At 39.9% G+C, this 23495-nt stretch overlaps 1 protein-coding gene across 9 annotated transcripts in view; it reads right to left on the bottom strand.

The window, feature by feature from the left end:
• Positions 1–23495, bottom strand: part of Utrn (utrophin) — a 489906-nt gene that overhangs the window by 84105 nt on the left and 382306 nt on the right. For all 9 annotated transcript variants that reach the window (XM_085842639.1, XM_085842635.1, XM_085842637.1 and 6 more), the window contains 4 exons: positions 14012–14280; positions 8852–8998; positions 4829–4907; positions 1498–1558 (listed from right to left, as the gene is read on the bottom strand). In XM_085842639.1, coding sequence (XP_085698765.1) covers positions 1498–1558; positions 4829–4907; positions 8852–8998; positions 14012–14280 — 556 coding nt within the window. The remainder of the gene's footprint in view (positions 1–1497; positions 1559–4828; positions 4908–8851; positions 8999–14011; positions 14281–23495) is intronic.

The raw sequence follows: 23495 nt of genomic DNA on the forward strand, positions 1-23495 counted from the left end.
TGTCTATGAACAAAAGAGTTAAATTCTCACAAGACAATGTATCACATACTGCTTATATTTTTATAGATGATGACCAGTTTGTTTTAAAAATGAGAATGGATATCAGGATAGAAGGAAGGGCATATTAAAATGTCCTATTCAACAAATATTGGTTTCATAAGCTTTTTCCAAACAAAGATCCGAAAGTCAATTAATATTGAAATAGGATTTTTAAGAGACCACACTTTGATTTTCAAGAGACCACACTTAGTTTCAGGCACGATACAAAGAAATCTTGGCACAGAGATTTTTTTTATTCAACTTGCCCAAGGCCACACAGCTAATGTGAGCCACAGCTGTCTTTTGATACTCAGTGTGCACTCTCAGAATTACAACTAGTTCTCCTAATACATAATAGGGTCAATGACAATGCTTAGTGCTGGATTGCACTGTAAAGCAACTGCTTCACTAACCTCCCCTTCCAGGGATAACAGAGGAGTGCGTCATCATTCTTTTCTGGGACAAACTATACAGTAAGTAAAGGACCAGCATCCTAAGATGGTGTGTAAACTAGGTAAGAGTCAGAATGGATTATGCTGAAAGGACCCAGATACAGCTGTCTCATGTGAGACTATGCCGGGGCCTAGCAAACATAGAAGTGGATGCTCACAGTTAGCTATTGGATGGATCACAGGGCCCACAATGGAGTAGCTAGAGAAAGTACCCAGGGAGGTGGGGGGATCTGCAACCCTATAGGTGGAACAACAATATGAACTAACCAGTACCCCGGAGCTCGTGTCTCTAGCTGCATATGTATCAGAAGATGGCCTGGTCGGCCATCAGTGGAAAGAGAGGCCCATTGGTCATGCAAACTTTATATGCCTCAGTACAGGGGAACGCCAGGGCCAAGAGGTGGGAGTGGGTGGGTGGGGGAGTGGGTGCGGGAGGGTGTGGGGGACTTTTGGGATAGCATTGGAAATGTAAATGAAATAATTACCCAATAATAATTTAAAAAAAAAAGGAAAGGAAAAAAAAAGAAGTAACAGGAAAGAGAATCTAGGCTGAAAAAACCTTATGATGAGGAGAAAGACGAGGATGAAGATGATGATAAAATAGCAACTCAGTGACCGGTCCCCAAGGCCAGAAAGACCTAATGAAGGACAACTTGCTGATTTTAAAACTAATTTCTTCCCATTATTAATCATGCACCGGATTGAATTCTGTATTAAAAAGTCCAGGGAGCTGGGTTTGCTGGCACACATCTTTATTCCCAACACTTGGAAGGCAAAGGCTGGGGTTGGGGGTTGGGGTGGGGATCTCCCTGAGTTCAAGGCCAACCTAGTTTCATAATAAGTTCCAGGCCAGCCAGGAGTACATAGGGAGACCCTGTCTCAGAACAAACAAACAAACAAAAAGGCCAACAGCAAAACAAGTTACATAGGGGAGCAGGAGCGCTCTTAAGTTATTCTGTAAAACGTTATTTCCTGGGTACACAAAAGAGAACTGAAGTGGACTTACTTGATGTAGTAGGGCACTTTATTATGTGAAATGGATCTCTGCCACGGCAGCTGGACGGAGGCTGAGGAAACAAAAGGAAGTTATTGGAAGCAGCAACCCTTACACCTTAATGTAAAACAAATGAACACATTTCGGAGCAACTCTTGAGGGACCCGTTCTGGCTCTGAGCTGGATTCCTACAATTAAGAAAAGCACGAGGCCAAGCAGCACAGCTTCAAAGCTTCATGTGAAGTGAGGAAAAGCACCCAGACTCAACATCCAGAGCCGATTCTGTTAGACCCTAACAATGAAAATACTTTCACAAAATCAGGTTATTGTTCATAAACATTACAACACAGAATACAGTACCGTCTGTAAAGCATGCTCCCTATATGCTGTACATTCAGATTTAAAATGACAGTTCCCAAGATGGAATTTCTAGTTCACTAATAGCATTCTTCACTTTGCACCATATTCATAGGCTCAGCTATTATGAACAGATGGCACTCAAGCAAATTTAATTATAAGAAGGTTTTAGGAAGAAAATTCAACATAAAAATAGGCAAGGGGTTTTTAAAGAAGCAAGCAGATCATCTAAGAAAAATATCAGATATTTATTTTGATCTGCAGTATTTAAAACACAGTTTTCCATGTTTGTAGTATGTTTGAGATGTTTGCCATGATTGAGATATGATGCCTTATAATGGAGGTACTTTACTTTTTGAAATTCTGTTTACTGATTACTTGTAAAGATACATTACATTATTGTTTGTTTTTTCTTTTTTTGGATTTTTTCGAGACAGGGTTTCTCTTTGTAGTTCTGGCTGTCCTGGAACTCACTCTGTAGACCAGGCTGGTCTCGAACTCAGAAATCCACCTGCCTCTGCCTCCCGAGTGCTGGGATTAAAGGTGTGTGCCACCACCCCCGGCCTACATTATTGTTTTAGTAAATCAATTATTTAAAAATTTATTTAAGTAGAGTACCCACGTGAATTTAGAACCAGAAGAATTTTGCTAAGCAAGGTACCAGGTAAATTAAAATGAAAATTTACAGCTATCTCTAGACCTTCACATGGACATGTCACTATTTTTTCATAATTTCTTGGCACATTGATATCTTGCAAATATGCAACATTCTAAACTTTGCCAAGCATCCCAAATCCAAGCTTTATTTTGAAAATGCAGCAAGATCCACACACCAATGTCCAGTTTAATAGAGAAGAAGCTAAATACGCAGAGTTAAAAATAGCCGCCCAAGGGCTGGAGAGATGGCTCGATGTCTAAGAGCACTGCCTGCTCTTCCAGACGTCCTGAGCTCTATTCTCAGCAACCAGATGATGGCGCACAACCATCTGTAATGGGAATCAATGCCCTCATCTGGTGCATCTGAAGAGAGTAACAGTGTACTCATATACATTAAATAAATAAATAAATAAATAAATAAATAAATAAATAAATAAATAAATCAGAGAGAGAGAGAGAGAGTCCTGTGATACGAGCCCCCCTCCCCTAAAAGAGAAGCAGCTGCCCAAAGTCCTTTTCAAAATGGTGTAGTTCGGATACTACAGCACCTTGCCAAAATCTAGCTCAGCAAACTTCCTCCTTAACAATTGTTCTGGTCTTGATCAAAGGCAAGCACTCATCTTTATAACTGTGTCCATAGATGTTCACAAACACACATAGAAATGAAGACTCAGGTATGCTAAACTTCTCATAAGAGCTAGCCTCACTTCATGTTGGCACCAAGCTAATAGGTCAGGTTTTATTATGTGTCTCATGGAACATGCTTTTTAACAAGCATGGATAAAGTCCAAGGAACACAATCAAGCCAAAGACCATAAGCAGCAAGGAATAAGAATTATTAAATGTACTAATTGCAAGTTTTCTCACACTTCTTCATTTATTTAGTAATTATTTTGATTCGAATAACCAAGCTCCTTGGACTGTCAGTTGAAGACCATGTGCTTGAACACCATGTCGTGTATTGCAATTCTGCAGTGCTTTATGACTGAAGAAACATGAACTAGATTTCCATGGGAGATGTTGCCAGGTGAAAAGTTAGGGCCCCATCAATATTAGCAGATAAACTGATCATTTGAACTACAGAGTCTCCATTATTTACAAATGCTTCTTCAATTTGGTCTTAGTTATTCTATAGGGTTTAGGAATCTATAATACTTAATATCTAATGAGTGTAATATGAGGCTATTTATTTCAACAATAGTGCTATCCATATGTTAAGCATTAAAAAAAAGGTCCATCCTTACCCACCACAAAGGGCTATACATCACTCAGAGACAAACACCACAGGCTCAGCTTAGGAACTGAAGATGGGTAAGTCTTAGAGGCAGGGGACAGAAAATGACAAATCTGACTTCACAAGAATATAAAAGTAAATAAAGCCTGACCCTTTTTCTGTGGTTTCGGAGAAAATAAGAGTTTCCATAATTGAGAAGTATTCTTGGCCTTGAGCTTAAAATTTACTTAAATTTAATTAAATTACACAACTTGTTTTTTTCCATATACTTCCCATAGGAAATTAAAGGCATTAATATGTGCTGAAAGCATCTTTGCCAAGGTTTGACTTGCGTGCTTTGTCTAACAGGATAGACTACTGAATTTAATTCTTGAGGCAATCTGAGGAAATAGGTATGCAGAGATCAAGAAATTAATTTTCAAAAATTCTCAGGTCTAGTAAAAGACAATGTTAACATTTAAAATCAGTTTGGGATTTTCAAAATTCAGCATTCTTAAATATCATCCCAAGTGGATGATAAATAAAACAGGGCTCAAAATTATTTACCTAAGACTTCATGAAGTGCACATAAAATTACAAATTCCAGTTGGAGGATGTTCCATTCAACCTACCTTGGTGCAACACTTAATGTATAATAACATTTGCCCATGAGATGACTACCTTGAGCTTAGTACACCAACATTTTCTCATTTAAGTATTTATATAGTGACTTAAAATTCATGTGAAGCTTTAAAAAAAAAAACCTAACTATACATATATAGAGAGAGAATTGAAATAAACTAATTAAAAAACTTTACAGCATAAATTTTTGGTATGAGACATTCATAACCTTTGCATGACAACTACCATATATGTTATCATAACCAATGTTTAAATGAGAAAACATATCTAGATACAAATTTACTTTTGTTTTCCTTTGAATATTTACCAATTTACATACTTCATTTATTATATAAGCAATAAGTAATATTTCATGAATATGTTCTCTTAATTTAAAGTATCGTTAGAGCAAAGATATAGCTCCTTGGGCAGAACTGAACGAATTTGCTAATTCATTCAAGTTAAGCAAGAACACTCAAATTTATTGATACTTACTGGACAGAAAGTGTTGAGAAGACGGCCCAAAATCTCTGTGGGCTTCCTGGAGCTGCTTAAGGCGATCGTCCACGGAAACCTGCACACAAGCACAAGCCAGATGAAATGGCTGACTTCAATACAATGGTTTTCATAACATCCTTGACTTAATTACTTTATCAAGTGATGCTGTTGCTCTATTAATTCATTACTGTTTGGGCAGAAAACTTCTCTTCTTATTAATGCGGTAGAATAAAAATCAACTTCTAACATTAAATAATGGTAAACAAAGCCAGAGATCATTCTAAACTATCTATATGAACTTTCAATCTATACAATAACCACATTAGCTTAATATTAATTGTGGTTATCATTTTAGCTATGAAGAAAGCAAGATACAAGGAAGGGTCAGAGGACACAACTAGTCGGAACGTGAATATTCATGCCTAGGCCATCGGAGCCCATCTCTATGCCTGAAAACTGTTCTCCCCAACTTGGCCGCAGGAAGCATGCTTCTAAGACAGCTTAAGATGTTCAACATCCTTAATCATCAGGGAAATGCAAATCAAAACAACCCTGAGATTCCACCTCACAACAGTCAGAATGGCTAAGATGAAAAATTCAGGTGACAGCAGATGCTGGCGAGGATGTGGAGAAAGAGGAACGCTCCTCCACTGTTGGTGGGATTGCAAGCTTGTACAACACCGCTGGAAATCAGTCTGGTGGTTCCTCAGAAAATTGGACATAGTACTACCAGAGGATCCAGCAATACCTCTCCTGGGCATATATCCAGAAGATGTCCCAACCGGTAAGAAGGACACATGCTCCACTATGTTCATAGCAGCCCTATTTATAATAGCCAGATGCTGGAAAGAACCCAGATGCCCCTCAACAGAGGAATGGATACAGAAAATGTGGTACATTTACACAATGGAGTACTACTCAGCTATTAAAAGGAATGAATTTATGAAATTCCTAGGCAAATGGATGGATCTGGAGGGCATCATTCTGAGTGAGGTAACATATTCACAAAGGAACTCACACAATATGTACTCACTGATAAGTGGATATTAGCCCAGAAACTTAGGATACCCAAGATATAAGATACAATTTGCTAAACACATGAAACTCAAGAGAATGAAGACTGAAGTGTGGACACTGTGCCCCTCCTTAGAATAGGAAACAAAACACCCAGGGAAGGAGTTACAGAGACAAAGTTTGGAAGTGTGATGAAAGGATGGACCATCTAGTGATTGCCATATCCAGAGATCATCCCATGATCAGCTTCTAAACGCTGACACCATTGCATACAATAGCAAGGTTTTGCTGAAAGGACCCAGATATAGCTGTCTCTTGTGAGACAATGCCGGGGCCTAGCAAACACAGAAGTGGATGCTCACAGTCAGCTATTGAATGGATCACAGGGCCCCCAATGGAGGAGCTAGAGAAAGCACCCAAGGAACTAAAGGGAACTGCAACCCTATAGGTGGAACAACAATATGAACTAACCAGTACCCCGGAGCTCTTGACTCTAGCTGCATATGTATCAAAAGATAGCCTAATAGGACATCACTCGAAAGAGAGGCCCATTGGACTTGCAAACTTTATATGCCCCAATACAGGGGAACGCCAGGGCCAAAAAGAGGGAGTGGGTGGGTAGGGGAGTAGGGGGGTGGTATGGGGGACTCTTGGTATAGCATTGGAAATGTAAATGAGCTAAATACCTAATAAAAAATGGAAAAAAAAAAAGATGTGGCCATGGGAGGAGCCCTTATCCATGCCTCTTTTATAAAAAAAGGAGGATAAAAGTGCCACAGAGACTGTGTGGGAAATGGAGCTTGGAGAACTCTAAAGATAAAGACATAAACAGCTGGATAGATGGGTAGACAGGCCGTTAAGCAGATGATCCTAGACGGTTACACAGGTTGGGAAGTATATGGATAAGTAGGTAGGAAGGTAGGCAGGCAGGCAGACAGACGGGAGATAGATAGTGAATATATGAGATGTCAGGAGAGAGAAAACTGGAAGCTGGGTGTGAAACATCTTCTGATTTCCCTACAAGTTTGCATCTGATGGTCTTTACCAAAGGAAAGAGGAGCCTCTGAGAATCGCTGCTCGAGGCTGCAATGTGTAACCCGTGCGTCCCAGCCATGACTCCCTTCCATGGTTGTTAGTGTGGATTCTACTGTTACCGTGCCACAGGACAAAACCAGTTATGAAACCAAATGCAAATGAACAACAATTGCATACAGCCTTCTGACATTTCCATTTCCCTGGCCCTGTTATTTGTCTGTGCAGTGGTGGTGAGCTGTTCCATTTGAATGGACAATTTCATTTTCAGCACACTGTAAATAAAACTTGCATCTGCCTGGCTCACTGGGCATCTCAGCTTTCTCCTGGTCAGGTACATAAACTGCATCAGAGTGTACTTTATTCATTATGAGACATGCTCAAATGTCATATTTTATAAGTAAGCTGCTATTCCTGAAATTTAACAGCACTGTCTGCTAACAGGGATTTGTCTTTGCTTATCCAGGACTGATATTTGAACCCTAGTAGCTACCAACATCAAAGATAAAGGTGGAAGAATGTTCCCATCAAATCTAATAACACATCTGACATCAGTAGAGATGGGGATAACAGAGGCAAAGCAAAAGGAAATCAAGAAAGACCAGAAAAGCAATCTTCAAATGAGTATAATGAATGATAAAGATGCAGAGAAATGGGACAGAAGCAAAAAGAATTAGGTTCAGACATCTCTGTGAGCACTTACAAATTTAATATGCTTAGCCTGACTAATCCCGGATTATTGACACTCTTCACAAGGATAGGAAAGACTGTCACATATGGAATATTCACATCTCACACTTTCAACTTCATTAAGAAAACATGTAACATTAAATTAAAAAAAATTAACATTCATTTATTCTACATGGAGAAGAGTGTGGGCGGTCAGGACACAGGTGTCACAAAGCATCTTTTAGAAGTTGGCCCTTTCCTCTACCATGTGGGTTGCTAGGGACAAATTCTGGAGTTTACAAATGCATTTACATACCAAGTCCAATCTCAGTCAGCTCCTTGTGCATTTTGATGTTGGATAATATAAGAATATATTATAACCTAAAATGTACAGTACTTTTCAAATAAAATGACTGAACTGCACATTTGTATTACTACGTGTTACATCGTAGAGAAATTAGTCAGAAGTATTTACCATTACTCTTCTAGTTACAGCCGCCCCTGTGGATTTTCAGCAAAGGCATAGCTGCTTTGACTGATAGGAGGTGGAGACCAAATGTGTCACAGATCCTTGGTACCATGAACTGCTGCCTGGCATGGACAGTAGCCAGCCAATGCTTATACCTGGAACACTCATGAGTCCTGGCTCAGCTAATCTGGAGTCTACAAGTAGGGTCAGGAGCCACTGAAACAATTGCCTTGGGAAGGCCGGATCTAGACGCTAAGTGCAGGTGTGCTTTCTGTAACCAGAAAGAAACCTCCTGCACAGTGAACAATGTAAAGAGAAAGAAGAAAAGCTTTGTAACTTTTTCAAAAGAGAAAGAACACATAATGAAAGTAAGACAATGATTCCTTTACAGGTGACAACAGGACAAAGGATCCTGTGGCTGACTCCAGGTTATCATTGCCGCAACTTACTGGGTTTTGTGTAATTTTTTACAAGTATTATATACAATGTAAATATAAATTATAACTAAGAAATCCATACTCAGAACTAAATGATGCTCTTGGTTTCAAGATATAGAAAGACAAGTACCTGCCTACTAAATTCATTATCAAACACCCTCAGTAAAGAGAGAGACGAGATAATATGTAGTTTAAAACTGAGGTGAGTTTTAAAGACCATCCGAGTGTTTCTGTTTGTGCACATCCTAAAGTGTGTTTTTCAGGTTAAAAAAAAAAGTAAACAATTGTTACACTAAGAATCTAAATACAAATCAACAATTGTATAGCCTGACATTTCTATTCCTGTTCTGTATTCTTTATGCAGTGTTAGACAGCATTCTGAAGGGGCTAAGCCGATACCTGTAGAAGTTTCCATCGCATATTAAGGTCATCCAGCTGGCGAGACATCTTTAGAGATGGATGCAAGTCAAGTGGAGACAGCTGACTGGACAGGTCATTCATTGTTTTTACTTTTAAGTTGATTGGTGCAATTTCTTCTCTAAATGCCTGGTAGAAAACAGATTATTTTAGAATGTCGCCAGAAGAGACTTTCTCAAAAGCCAGAGTTGCCGTCTCCTTACTGAAGACCATAGGAAGGCCATAGTGATGCTGTCAAGCAGAGGCGCTACTTAACAGCAGCTGACTGGATCAGACCTGTAATAACCTATACAGCCAGAGACTCCCTGAGCCTTAAAGCATGTGGGCAATGAGAAAAACTCAAGTTTCGAACTCATTTAAGACACTAAACATTTCTATCTAGCCTATAATATGCAAACCACAGGACTACTGTTGCGTGGTCCACTTGCTTCTGATTTACTTCCGTACTTTCTGTTTTTATTGAAGCATGGCTGTCTTACTCCTTTATTTCACCAGACGCAACAAGTTGACTTGATCTCAGTCATGCTTAGATTAGGGGTCGAGTAAAAGTAGCTTTCCTCACTACTAAGCTATAGTTATTGGATAGTGGAGAGAAAAGTTCCATATCTCCCTGAACCCGCTAGGATCACAGTCTGTGCTTAGGGGACAGGCAAGAAGAGCAGAGCATCATGGAAAATCTATAGATGAGTCTCAGAATTGAACTGCTGCCTCTGGGTGAAGAACAGACAGGTAAAAGGTGTATGTCCTGGCAAGCATATGAAAAGGGAAGCTAGACTTTAAAGCCAATGAGAGCAAACAGCATAATGATATAGTCATGGGCTCCGTTCTCCACTGAATTCCACCTGTCTTCTAAAGCATTGGTTCGCTTTCTCTGACAAGTCTTTCTCTAGATCCCCGGGATGCTGAAATGCCTCAGTGAGGAGATGGCCCTCTGCAGCCTTGCCTGGAGGCCTTTCCCCAGCATTCCTGGACTTTCTGTTCAGTGTCACTAGCCCAGCTATGACTTTCAGCCAACATATCCAAACATGCAAACCACGCACGTGTCACATATGTCATGACATAGCTATTCTGACAGTTCAGAGCTATTCCAACCCCACTGCTGGACACCTCAGATTTCAGTTCTTATCCCTTAGCATTCACATTCCTCCTGTCCCATGGAAGAAGCTGCTTGAGAAGGGACACTTCCTTACATTTAGAACCTGCACACATGTGCAAACACACACACACACACACACACACACACACACACACTCATCTGCTGTTTTTCTGACGCTGTTTTATAGTAAGGAATGGAATGAACCTCCTTTGTTCCTTGGTCTTATGTTAGATTTTAGGACAGATAAACAGCTTTCCAAGATGGCAGGGATAAAATTTTGCCTCACCTAAAACCTATCCTGAATTATAATTAGTGCTAAAACCCAATATTCAGGAATCAAATATTTCCAATGGTAAACAGGGAATATATTTTAGTGTTTTCAAATTCTTGACTCTGCCTAAAGGCATGTGGTGAATTTCAAAGGAGAGTTGAAGAACAAACCACATGAGAAGAGACTGAGAGCCAGAAGCCAACATGTAAAATACAGGCATCAGAGAGAGCAGGGTATGAATGCTGTTTGAATCTGTAGACATGGGAGTTACCAGGTGTTTAATAAGATCTATTTCCAACCTCAGTAGATACCAGTGTGTCAAAAGAAGTCAGAAGAAAGGAAGCCCCAAAGGACACATGTCCTGCTACAACATGGAAAGAGAAAGAATTTTGATTTGCAGTCAGTTTTGTCTATCCCTGCAGATGCCAGACATCTGAAGACAGTCCAAAGTGCACACACAGATTGTAATGCAATTGTGCAATGTGCACAATGTATAAATCTGGTTATGGGGCATACAGTGACATAGTAACAGGCATGACAGGTGCAAAGGATTAACAAATAATACAGGTGTGGGAGACAGAGGGAAGTGTGGATTAGGGAAGGACACAGAGTTTATCAGCGTGGACTCTGAAACAAGTCAGATTCTCCCAGACACAGTTGAACACACATGCTAGACCTCAAATGTTTCTAGAGGTTTTAACTGGGATTTTTTAGCTTGGTATATTAATACTCTCTTTCACAGATAAATTCAAAGACCTTAAAACTGGATCCATATTTTAAAATCAATATCCTTTTAGTTTTAGGTATTAAAATTTTAAAGTTAACATGCTAGTTGATAGGTTTCTAATTTTAAATAGCAACCAGTTTTATATCAACAGATGGTGATTTAGAAATTTAGAAAGGTGTTTTAGAATTTGATCATAGCTTCATGCATAATTTCAGGACAGGATTATTTTTTTATTTTAAGGAACAATAAAGAAGGTTATATTTCTACTGTGTAAAAAAATCCTATTTTTGTTTTGTTTTGTTTTATTTTGTTTCTATTACAAGTCATAGGTGAAACATTGACAGCGCTTTAACAGGAAGGCCTTCTTGGCTCTGTTTGCACTTTTATGGCAAGGTGTTTTTATGGCAATGAGGAAACTTTCCATCAAGGAAGTTTATCTTTTGCCTTTTAAGAGTTTCCAAATTGGGGCTTGAAATAAATGGAGTTATAAATGGCTTTCAGAACTGCCATGTGTTCTTGTATAAAGAACTAATTTATCATGTTTTGACTGTATTTTCCTATAAGAGAATACAAGTCTACGTAGCCCTCACTGCTATAAAAACAGAAACATCTGCTACTATCAAAGGTGCTCATTAGACTGTTGGCAGGTGTGTGTCTCAAACCCGTCTGGTACCACAAGGTATATATGTAAAAAACAGCATTATTAAAGATAACTTTAGCAACTGACATTATTTACTTATTTCTGAGGGCTTTATTTACAGCTTTGACATATTAACTAATATTTTGCAATTTCTAGTATTTAGGTTTTACCTCTTTATATACCTTCAGTAAGAGAGGGGACATACTTTAGGGAAATTTTAAACTATTACACACGTTGAGTTTACTTGATTTGATTTAGTGAGACTTGAATTTTTAATTTTTACCTCCAAAGATATAAAAGTAATTTAATCCAATTTATTCTTTCCCATTAGACTATTTGCTTCTGTGTTTTTGCTTTTGTTTTTTAAGCTTCCCACTTAAGTAGATTTGAACAAAAGAATTTGGCTGGAGAGGCAAGTCAGTCCTTTAATTAAGTAAGACTGCCAATTCTCAAACTCTTTGGTCTTTTCTCCAGATATAAATTTTTATTTTTTTTCAACACTAATTTTCCCCAGTTATCATGTGATACTTTCAAATTCAAAAAGGTAAGTTCCCACTCAAATCCAGAGGTATCAAGGTTGTTGGTTTTTTTGATACTAATTGTATTTAGACTTTTTAGGCTTTAAAATTAGTTAAGCCAGATTTGATGTCAAAGGCCTGTAATACCAGCTACATGGGAGGGTGAGGCAGAAAGCCTGCAAGATTAAGGGCGATTCGGGCTATGGAGTAAGTTCAAGACTAGCCCACACACCCTAGCAAGATCTTGTATCAAAATAAAAAGTAAAAAGAAGGCTTTGCACACAGCTGAGAGGTGCTGTATTAACTGGAATACACAAGGCCCCAAGTACAACCCACACTGCCTAAGATAAACAAGTAGGAAAAATCCAGTGTCCAATATTTGAAAAAGATGCACTGATAAATGAATGATTATCTTTTTCTTAGACTATGTTAAATTCACATGTATCCAGAGAAATGTTTTTCGGAGTACTATAAGTTCTCGAAGAGGTCTGCTTAATTTATAGAGTTAGGCAGATGCATATCTATCATCAGAAATGCAGAACACTATATTCTTTGTTAACAGTTGTTTTACATTTAAAAGTTTTAAGTTTAAAAGTGTTTGAATTTTAGAGGGTTTAAATTCAAAGGGTTGGTCAAGACTATGTTTAACATTAGATCTCTGCAGTGAAAGAGAAGGACAATTAAAAAAAAACCAAAAAAACCAAAAAAGTATCACAGAGACCCTAAACCTAACTAGCTGTGTGGGCTTGGACAACTGCAGTTTTGCCTTCGGGAAATAATCCTTACCTTGTTGACAGTGTGTGGATTAAACGAGATAACCATGTGAAATGACTAAGAACAATTCTTGGCACAAAAGAAGAAGCCTTAAAAAATGCTAGCTGTTACTACTCCCCTGTCTATACACACAGATGTTCACTCCTGTAACTGGCCTGAGTATTAAGTTAATTTCCCAGGGCTTGCCTTTCCACTCAGCCACACTCATATAAAGGAAGACTGTTACCCGGTGTCTATGAACACAAGATGTGTGTACCTTTTGTAATAAAAACTCCATGCATGATGGATAATGTTGGATGCATCCCTTCTGATTGTCTCAGTGCTCACCCTCTGGCATGATTCATGTCTATACAAACACTGCTTTCTCTAAAGTTTCTCTTTTTGTCTTCTGCTGCCTAAATTCTGTTACTCCCCCCCCAACACACACACACGCACACGCACACACATCCTGAAAATGTAGAATGAGTAAGCAAAGCTGCTTTACACCATAGAACTAATATCCTTAACCTCGGGCAACTCCTGATTACAAATGGAATTTATAACCAAATTTATTTTTCACTTACTTAGACAATAAGATAGAAATTATAGATGAGAATTCCCACTAAAGCAGTTTGTTTTTTTATTAAACCTGTAAATCCAATCACCAGTTTCTAGGAGACAGAACCTGTAGGCTGTACCACATGGGCACGATTCTATTAAATCTAGACTGCAGGAATCATTACAAAATAAACAATATAAAAAAAAAAACAAATGAATAGGAAACAAAAGTAAATGAAATGGAGGGCATATCTAGAAACAAATTGAACTTAAAAAGTTTGTGGGAGGTTTTGTCTTGTTTTAAATGGTTAAGCTTAATCTACACTATTTAGGGATACTCGAATGGGATTTTTAAAATGTTTAAACAAACTAAATTATCATAAAGCCACCTTGGTGGGGTTTTGTTTTTTTTGAGGGGTTATATATGGAAAATATCTGCCAGAATTCCTGATTTAGGTGAGGAGCTGAAATGGTATCAGCTTATAAGAATCCCTTATATGTGGGTCTCCTTATATGTGTTCTCTGCAACAACAAGAATACATTCCTTAAATATTCTTTGTCAAAGGCAGTGGTGCTGACCAGGGTTTTCTCAATGTGATCCTGCAGGGAGTCTATAAGCAGGTCTCCCACGGGCTTCCAGCCATTCCGCACAGCCTCCACCTCCTTCATGTCTGCGTCCAGGTCGTCCATAGCTCCCTGCAGGTCTCGGAGTTTCTCTAACGCCTTCCCTACTTGCTTTTGCCAGTTGCTAGTGACAGCATTTAGGTTTTCCCACTTCTCTCGGACTTCAGAAGACTGCTTGCGCATGGCTTTGGCGATCTTCTGGGCTCTCTCCTCAGGAGTCAACTCTGTTAATAAAAACGAGAAGGTCTAACCTGGGTGTCTACTCAGTTATACAGGTATTCTTCAAATCCAAGGATGAATCTCACTGTTAAAAGGGTTACTAGTGTATATATAAAAAGGCTGAGTTACAGTGGTCAGAGGAAAACGTTTTCTCTATATGCGTTTACCAGTAAGGCATAGTTACATCTAAATGGATACTCAAAAGGAAAAGAAAATGGTTGCTCAGATTAGTAAGTGGTTTAACGTTCATGGAAACTTCTGAATTTTAATACTTTAACACTTGTAAGGCTTGAAATGTAGCAAAATAACTCAAGAAAGAAAACATTTTTCCTTTACCATAAATTTACTTATGTGAAAATCCAAAGACAGTTTTTTATTTCATTGTTCTCAAGTGAAATTAGAAGCATAATTAGCAAAGAATAGCTGTAAGTTATTTTTAAAAAAGATTAATTTACCATGTTTCTTTAAAGAATAAATTCAAGGCATATGACATCTTAGAGACTTCATCATCTGTAAATTTGCTTGCCTGGTCATATTTAACAAAGGACATTTTCTGAAGACTAGACATATGGAAACTGAATGTTTATCCACACTTCACCAGGAAGTCTGCAAGATTACAAGGACCATCCTTGACATGTAACAGAGCCAGGAGTCTGAGTTTAAGAAATAAACTAAGCCTTTCCAATGGAAAGGAAACACACAATGTAAGGGTAGTAAGAAAAGCGACAGCTCAGCAATGAAGAAAAGTTGCACAGAGAAACCAAAGTCAGGTTGGTCCAAAGCCCAGGCATAGAAACACTGAATCCAACAAGGCAAAGACAAAAGGACACATTTGGACACAGAGAGTGACTCCCAAAGCAGGACAACCCAAGTATAGGAATGTCTGGGACTCTCACCTCCACACTTGAGGATCCTCTCTTTATTCTAGCTGGTTTAAGTGTACCTTCTTGACAGTCCCCAGAAACAGAGAGGCAGACCAAACCCACACAGATATGGCAAAAGGCAGGTTTGTCTAAGGCAGACACGTATACAGATGTTTCAGGACTTAAGGTAGTGTTGTGAATAAGCCCATCCTAAGTTGAAGGGGAATCTCAGAAATCAAAAGCACATTTATTAGATCTGACCTACCAAACACCACAGCTCAGCCTATACTGAATATGGATAGAGTCCCGATATAAGCCTGTAGTTAGACAAGCGCACTGAACACAAAGCTTCTTTCATAATAAAATACTAAAGGTCTCATAATGTGCAGAATACTACACCAAATGCTTGAAACGGAATGGCCACAGGGCTGTAGTCTCCCATGGCTGGAGCCCCCCCAAATGTTTTAAGATGACTCATCCTGTCTTTATCTGGAATAATATCCCATCTTTAAGTATAAACGACTTCATAAGAACTGAAGCCAGCGTTCTTAAACTTTAATATCCATCCTTATAAAAAGCCTGCCTCTCTGTCCTCATCGAAGTGTGATTCAAAAGACAATTTAAAGAACACAGACTGTATGTTTGTTTAATTTTCCAGAAAATTTTAAACACTGATACTCAGACTGTGACCAAATGGCCTATGAAGAACCCAGTCTCAAGGGACTACTGGATAGGAGAATCCAGGGTGAGATGGGAAAGCACCAAAATAGTGGGTACTTTGAATATACCAGACTGAGCCTCACCAGTGCACACACACATATCTCTAAAACCATACATGCACACACCTACCCACACCACATGCACACGTACTCACACATGCACACACACACGAACACACACACACTAATAATGATAATAAGTGAAAGCCAATTTAGGATCCTAAGCCAGGAAGTCTAGAGAGAAGGGCCAATAAGTTTAACCAACACGTCAGGCAGCCAGACTCCAGAGAGGGGGAAACAGTGTCATTAAGAGGCAAGCTCCTCTAAATCCTTATGCCTTTGAGACATCTGTAAAACGCTAAATATAACACCTAGATTTTATATTTTACACAAATGTAAAATGTTATGTGTGAAATGACAATTTCATTCTTAGCAGCCTCAGGAGAAGTGGAGCAGCTTTTATGAGGGCTACACCTGTGCTGGTTAATAAGTTACTGGGTTTTGCGAAGAATGTATTTTAAGCATTTGTGTTTCAATGTCTATGGGAGGGAGGGAAGAAGGGAGGAAGAGAGAGACAGTGAGAGAGAGAGAGAGAGAGAGAGAGAGAGAGCCTGTTCATGATCGAGGCAAGACAGCTTACTCACAGTGGTTTCCCTTGGATGAAATACAAACTGTTTCTGAATCAACCACTAAATATCACAGTCCACAGAGGGGCACACAGAGCTTCCTCATCCTGGGATGAAACATCCCGTATTGGCTGCCACGTTTTTGCTCAGTGAAAGTTCTTCTCTTTGCACAGTCCTTTCATTGGTTTATCATATAATCCCCTCTCAAGCAGCTCGCCAATAGAGGAGCAAAGCTCGACACTAAACTCCCCATCTGTTTATCACAGAGGACCTGTGCCCACTAAGCACTCTGCAGTCAGAACACCACTGTGTCCCGCTGCAGCAAGCCTTAGAAGCTGTTTAAAGCCAACGAGAGGATAACAAACAAAACAAACCCAAAGTTGTCCACGTTTGTGAGGCATATAAAACGAAGCAATACTTAAAAGATCAAGTTAGGGCAATTTGAGGGGACAAAGAAGAAAAAAAAGGAAAGAAAGTAAACTCGAAGAGGCAGAAAAGATTTACAGGGAAAAGAATAAAGTTCTTAAAGGATGCATTCTTTAAAAGCAAAACCTTCTCATTTGAAAACCAAAGGATGAAGGTTCTTTTAAAGTATGAAAAGCTTTTGTGGTGAATTCTGAAGCCCTGGGTGGAGAAGCATCCTAGCCAGTCATTCTATAGCATGGTATTGTATGAGAAACCCTGTTGAGAGCTGATTCAAACCGATCCTCTCTAGAAGCTGCTATCAGAGACCCACACTCCAGCATAGTGATTTGGCCCATCAAGCTGGAGATTCCTGGAGAGATGCCCACACTGCCCCAGTGGTCCCAGCATCTGTCAGTAGAGCATGCCTCGCTTAATGGAACACAGGGATGCTCTGGTCTTGAAGCTAAAGACACATTTGTCTTCCACTGGGTTGATGTGTCAATCCCATGTACAACACAGCCACTCAGTCCAGGAGGCCTGGGAGCCCAGTGATAAGAGAGCACTCTAATTTGCATTTGAAAACAGGAACAGGAGCTGAGAGGGGAAATAGGAGGACAAAGCCAAATCCATTTGCCTGCACTTCTGATGTCAGAAGAGCTCTTTCCTTGTCACTGGCCTTCCCACCCAGTGTCTGTGTGCACCTGTATGGACATTTTCATCCCAAACTCTCCACCCTCCCCTGTTCAGGCCTGGGTATCCAACTGCCCAGAATTTGAAGGTAGAATTATATTTACATTCTTGGGTTCATTTGACAGTATATTCTACGTCCTACAATACTTTTTGGATATCTTGTCTGTTTTCTATTTTTATTCTGTTATTTTAAATAGTACAGTCTATAATGGGCTACAGATTTTTAGAAGACCGAGAGGGGTAAAGTTGGTGTCACATGCCTGTAACCTCTGCCCTTTAAGTTTGAGGCCAGTCTGGGCTGCATGGAGAAGAGGAGAGAAACTTCAGCAGTCTTCATATCTCTCCGTGTGTACTCGTGGATTGTCCTGCATCTGTCACAGGCTCTTCTGTACTGTGGGAGCGAAGACTAGAGGGAGGAAAGCAGATGGAGGCTAGGAGCCAGGCCCAGACTTCCGCAGCAGAAGCACTTCCTTCATGTGCATGCAGGTTGCTCAAGCACGGGGCTCGCAGCAGGGATACTCACTTCATCCCTGTCTTTCCACGAGGAAACTCCATGGAATCCTCTTCTCTCATTCTAGGAAAACACTCTACTCTTCGGGGTTTAAGAGAGGTAGACATTTCCCCTGTGTGTGCTTGTGAAAATATTTATTTTAAACATAATTCTTATATAAAATAGTGATGTCATTTACTGGAATCATCCTGGTCTTAAGGATGATTAAGATCAAGGTTAACCTTACGGTTGGTAAGGACGATTTCCTAACTTTATCATATTTTTTTCTTAGTTTTGGTACTGGCCCGGCTTCTACTTCTCGTTACTACTGATTCTAAACGTTTATGTCATGAACATTTATTTCCTTTCCATGTAGGTTGAGAACCCAGACAGGGGCCCAGTCTGTCACTGACTTACAGTAAATACTGTAGCTGTACTTTTTAAAAACAATACTAAACTCCATTTTTAAGTGTCTGCTTCATTTTTTTCCCCTCCTTGCCAAGCCCATGTCAAGTTACGTATTCAAATTATAAACCTTCAAAAGCCATTTAATCTGTGGTCATCCCAATATCTGACGTGTACTATGTGGGGTCCTTTTTGCATTTATTTGCAGTCTTTTATACTTTGTCAATACATGAAAGGTTAATGTTAACAGTGACAAAGAAAAGGATTGCAAGTAGGATTTCACGGCTGTACAACTCTTCGTAAGAAAAGATTAGAAATTCTAGCAGGATATATTATCCTAGATGCTGCTCACTCTTATTTGTTAGAAGTGGAGTTTATACCTGCAACACACACACACACACACACATACACACACCACACAGTCGGTCCTCAATGAAGCGTCTAGTTCTATTCTAGAGCTCTGGAACCCTCCAGTGATTGTCCGCATAATCCCGGCTGATTAGACCACTGGAGTTCAACAGAAAAAAAAAAAAAAAGAAAAATTTACTCTCTTTTGGTGTTTCTGAGTCACATGGGACAGGGTTAGATTAAGGGGACATGGGACATAAAAGAAGATTCACTCTGGAATCTGATTGGCCTTTCCTGCTTGCATAGTTGAGACTCAAGGAATTTAAAAACTGATAAAACCAAAGTTGACTACAGAGATAATGTAGGCTCTACAAGAGACCTCTCCAAGGAGGATGTTTAATAAGGATAAGTAAACAAATGAACTATGGTTGTTCAGGGGAGAGCTGGGATGTTTCTAACGTTCGATCTAATGCCCAAACCTATCAGTGTACATCCTAAAACCACTTTGCAATTTCCTTTACCAAAGGAAATCCTGTAAGGAAAGAGAAACAAGTAAACTTACTATTATTTTACTTGTAAACTTCACTTTTAAGTTTGTTTTAAATCTTGTTACAAATTACATCCATTGAAAGATGTACGTGCATGCGTGTCTTTTAAAGATAGTTCAATATTATCCCAGCGCACACTCATGTCTCCGTAAATACTTCTGTTTGATCTGAGTGGAGTGAGAAAAAGGTCACATTCCTTGGGATTCTGGCAGAAGTGATGGGCTGTGTCTGCCTACGGATGCTCACACTTTCAGTATCTTTATTTCTCTCTCTTTACAGCCCCTCCCCTCTCTTCATAATCAAAAGGTATTTCTGATTAAAATAACAGGGGATATCTTATTTCCACTCCCAAGTATTCTGATTAAATAATTAAGATCAAATTAATCTCTTTAAAATGGTCTGTCAGTGGCTAAGGGGACCCTGTCCACTTCTAGTCTGGGAGGTGGCAGATGGTAACAGTTCATTATGGACAAGATCACCAGAATATCAAGTGCACTCGGCTGGTTAAGACTCCTAATTATGCTCATCTAGTAAATTATAAGGTTGACAAGTTAGTAGCTGGTTAAGACTCTAATTATGCTCATCTAGTAAGTTATAAGGTTGACAAGTTAGTAGGGGCTACTCTGCTGATTGCCCAGCAGACGAGAAAACTACAGCTTTCAATGAGGATACGATAAAGGTAGTATGGTGAATCTGAGAGAGACAGAGACAGAGACAGAGACAGAGACAGAGACAGAGAGAGAGAGAGAGAGAGAGAGAGGGAATGAGAGAAAAAGATATATATATATATATATATATATATATATATATATATATATATATATATATGAAAGTGTTCAAGAAAAGAAAGGTAGGAAGAATCTTCCGGAATCTCAGAAGGCAACTTTCTGCAGAGCATGAGGTAAGGAAGGAGGAGGAGAGAGGCAGGAGGACCACCCTGAGGGCTGAGGGATCCCAGTGAGGGTAATTCTGACTAGAAAATCACTGTTGAGCCGGGCGTGGTGGCGCACGCCTTTAATCCCAGCACTCGGGAGGCAGAGGCAGGTGGATTTCTGAGTTCGAGGCCAGTCTGGTCTACAAAGTGAGTGCCAGGACAGCCAGGGCTACACAGAGAAACCCTGCCTCGAAAAACCAAAAAAAAAAAAAAAAAAAAAAAAAAAGAAAATCACTGTTTTGGTTGGGGAAGGGGGATAGGGAAAGCACTGTAGGAGAGGGAGTAACCAGGAGGGGGCAGAGAACAGGATGTCAAGTGAATAAGTAAAAAAAATTAAATTAAATAAAAGAAAGAAAGAAAATCACTGGTGGTCACTGAGATTTTATTCTGCCTACAAAACAGACAAGGAATTCCACCATGCTCTCAGATGTAAGCAGTGCCAGTGTGCTGAGCTAAGGGAGAAACTCCTAATGACAGCCATACACAGGGCAGGAGGAGCAGGAAGAAGCTGAACGCAGCAGGGCAGCTTGCGTGGCACCCAGAGAGCCAACTCCTGACCCTCCGGATTGACTCTCTGCAGCAGTGACTCCCTGAATGTCCTCCTGCTGACAACAGTGTCACACTGGACAGCAACAAGCAGGTCGCTGGGGACAGAAAGACAGTACTGAATGGGGTAAAAATACTGAGAACATTCGATGTCAGCAGGACAAGGGATTCACAATGCTCTCACATGTATTCCCAGGGCCTCTAATACCCCATGGGTTCTATAAGAAAGCAAGCTGAGCAAGCCAGGGGAAATAAGTCAGTAAGCAGCATCCCTCCATGGCTTCTGCATCAGCTCCTGCCTCCAAATTCCTACTCTGTTTGAGTTCCTGTCCTCACTTCCTTTGGTGATGAACAGCAATGTGGAAGTTTAAGCTAAATAAACCCTTTCCTCCCAACTTGTTTCATGGTCATGATGTTTTGTGCAGGAATAGAAACCCTGACTAAGACACCGACCCACAACCATCTCCCCCACCCAACACACCCCAACACACACCAAAGAATCAGAGGACAGGAGCCATAGATTTAAAAGTTCTTTCTTGACACATTAGCATCCATTTCTCCCCACACCTTGGGCTGTTTCCCTGCAACACACAAAAGCTAGTGATCTTCAAGTCAGAAATTTCAGAAGCTTTCTACCTGAGCTTAGCTATTCTTATTGAAGAAGTACGTTTCATGTTTATGTTCTGCGAAAACAATCGGTGAGTTCAGTGGAAGAGGGACATATATGCCTTTGATGGCCTTCCATCTTCAAAACCACGGTGACATCTCAGAAGTTTCTAGCTCCCAACCAAGAAACAACAATCAGAAAAAACACCCCACTCTGCTCAAGGGCTGTAGCACCTTCCTGTCCTTTATGCTAAAATCAGAAAGTGGCATCCCGGATGCTGATCCCCATAAAATATATCCCTGTAAAGTGTCACTATATCTTTTTATGAAGCAAATGTGTTTTATTTATTGATGGTCACAACACTGGCTGGGGAAAGTAGCAGCTGGCAAGCAATTTATTAAAACCATGTCTGTCCATAACAGTAACTTCTGTTCTCAATAGAGAGAGTGCTGACTTATTTACTTACACAGAACTTTCTTGCAGTGATATTCATAACCACTAAAAGAAGTTTTGCTTTCTAAAAAATGTCTGCCCAATCCATGGGCTTCTTCAGTTCAAGGTTGGATCACTATATCTATCTGTAGTTAAGAACACTGAAACAGAAAGTGACATATTTTTCTATGCCCTTTCATGTGTTACAACTTTACCCATCTAATTTGGACTTGGGAAGCTAATTAAATTATTGCTGTGCTCTCCAGGTCTGAGAGCAATTACTTATACTTCAACTTTTTATGTGAAAATTGAAAAGACAAATTCTAATGGTGCTTAAACACCGTCTCCCTCGGTAACGGAAGCGGTGAACTGGTGTGTGACTCTATTAAGCAGTGTGGGGTTTTAGGATGGGAAGTGTAACAGAGGGTACAAAGAAGGTATATGCATTTAATTATGCTGTTAAGTTTCCTAAAGGAAAAAGAAATCTCATTTCTACTCGATATACAGAAATACCAATGAGGATAGAAGTAAATTTAAAAAACTCTAGAGGTTACAAGCACCAAGTTTAATGACACAAGTCTTGGCTCCTAACTTGCACAGACTTATTAACTGAGCATTCTCAATTTCCCTATCTGTACAATGGGTGGTAGAAAGCACTCTTAATGCAGAGTGCTCTCATGGACTTAGCCTGGGGCTTCTCAGGATAGATCCTGGCCAGGTACTGGCATCTAATAAGTCCTGGCCAACTATGAGGATCTATGTAACACTCCACTTAACCTAAAGGAGGGGAAGGCTTTCCTCAAGAGACGCCAGATGAAGAGAGAGGCAGTCTACTCCCATCCCTTGTGAAAAAGAAGCTGAGGAAAAGAAAACCAGCAGAGAGGAAATCAGGAAGGCCAGGTTCCTGGGTGGCATTTCAGCTGCTGCTGCCAGCTCCATCCCTGCTCCTCCTGTGTCTGGGTTGTGGGGCCCATAGGGCCTAGGAGTGGGGAAGCAGGGAAGCAAGGAAGCTGGTAGGGGCATGAGGGTCCACCATTTACAATGAAGGGATTTGAAAGATAAGCCTGTTACTTGCAAAACAAACAAACAAAAAGCCTGGAGGGGAAAACCACCTGCCAGTTTAATAGCTTAATTATTTCTGTTAGGTAAGATGTAATTTGGCCCCATTTTATTGGCTACAAGGAAACAATGGAACCCTAAGTTACTTGGAGAAGCCATACAAAAAGGACCTTCTATTAAACTATATGACAATTCCCTACCGTCATTCATTCAATGATCATAAAAAATCTTTTCTGCACAAATCTGTCATTGCTGCTATAAAATGAGCCGACATGGAATTGCAATGTGATTTAAATTCTGAAATATGTCTGTAGTTCTCCAAAAGGATAAGGCACCCTTCAGCCTGTCACACCCTTCAGCCTGTCACACCCTTCAGCCTGTCACACCAAGCCCAGCTGTGTTCTTCTGCCAGATAACTTTGTCCTAGGGGTTCTAGTCCTATGATAAAACACCATGCACATAAACAACTTGGGCGGAAGGATGTATGTCAGCGTACAATTCTAAAGTCACACTTGATTATTGAAGGAAGTCAGGTCAGGAACCCATTC

Source organism: Mus caroli, unplaced genomic scaffold (genome assembly GCF_978045245.1).
Source record: "Mus caroli unplaced genomic scaffold, Mus_caroli_1 scaffold_9, whole genome shotgun sequence".
Classification (NCBI taxonomy): Eukaryota; Metazoa; Chordata; class Mammalia; order Rodentia; family Muridae; genus Mus; species Mus caroli.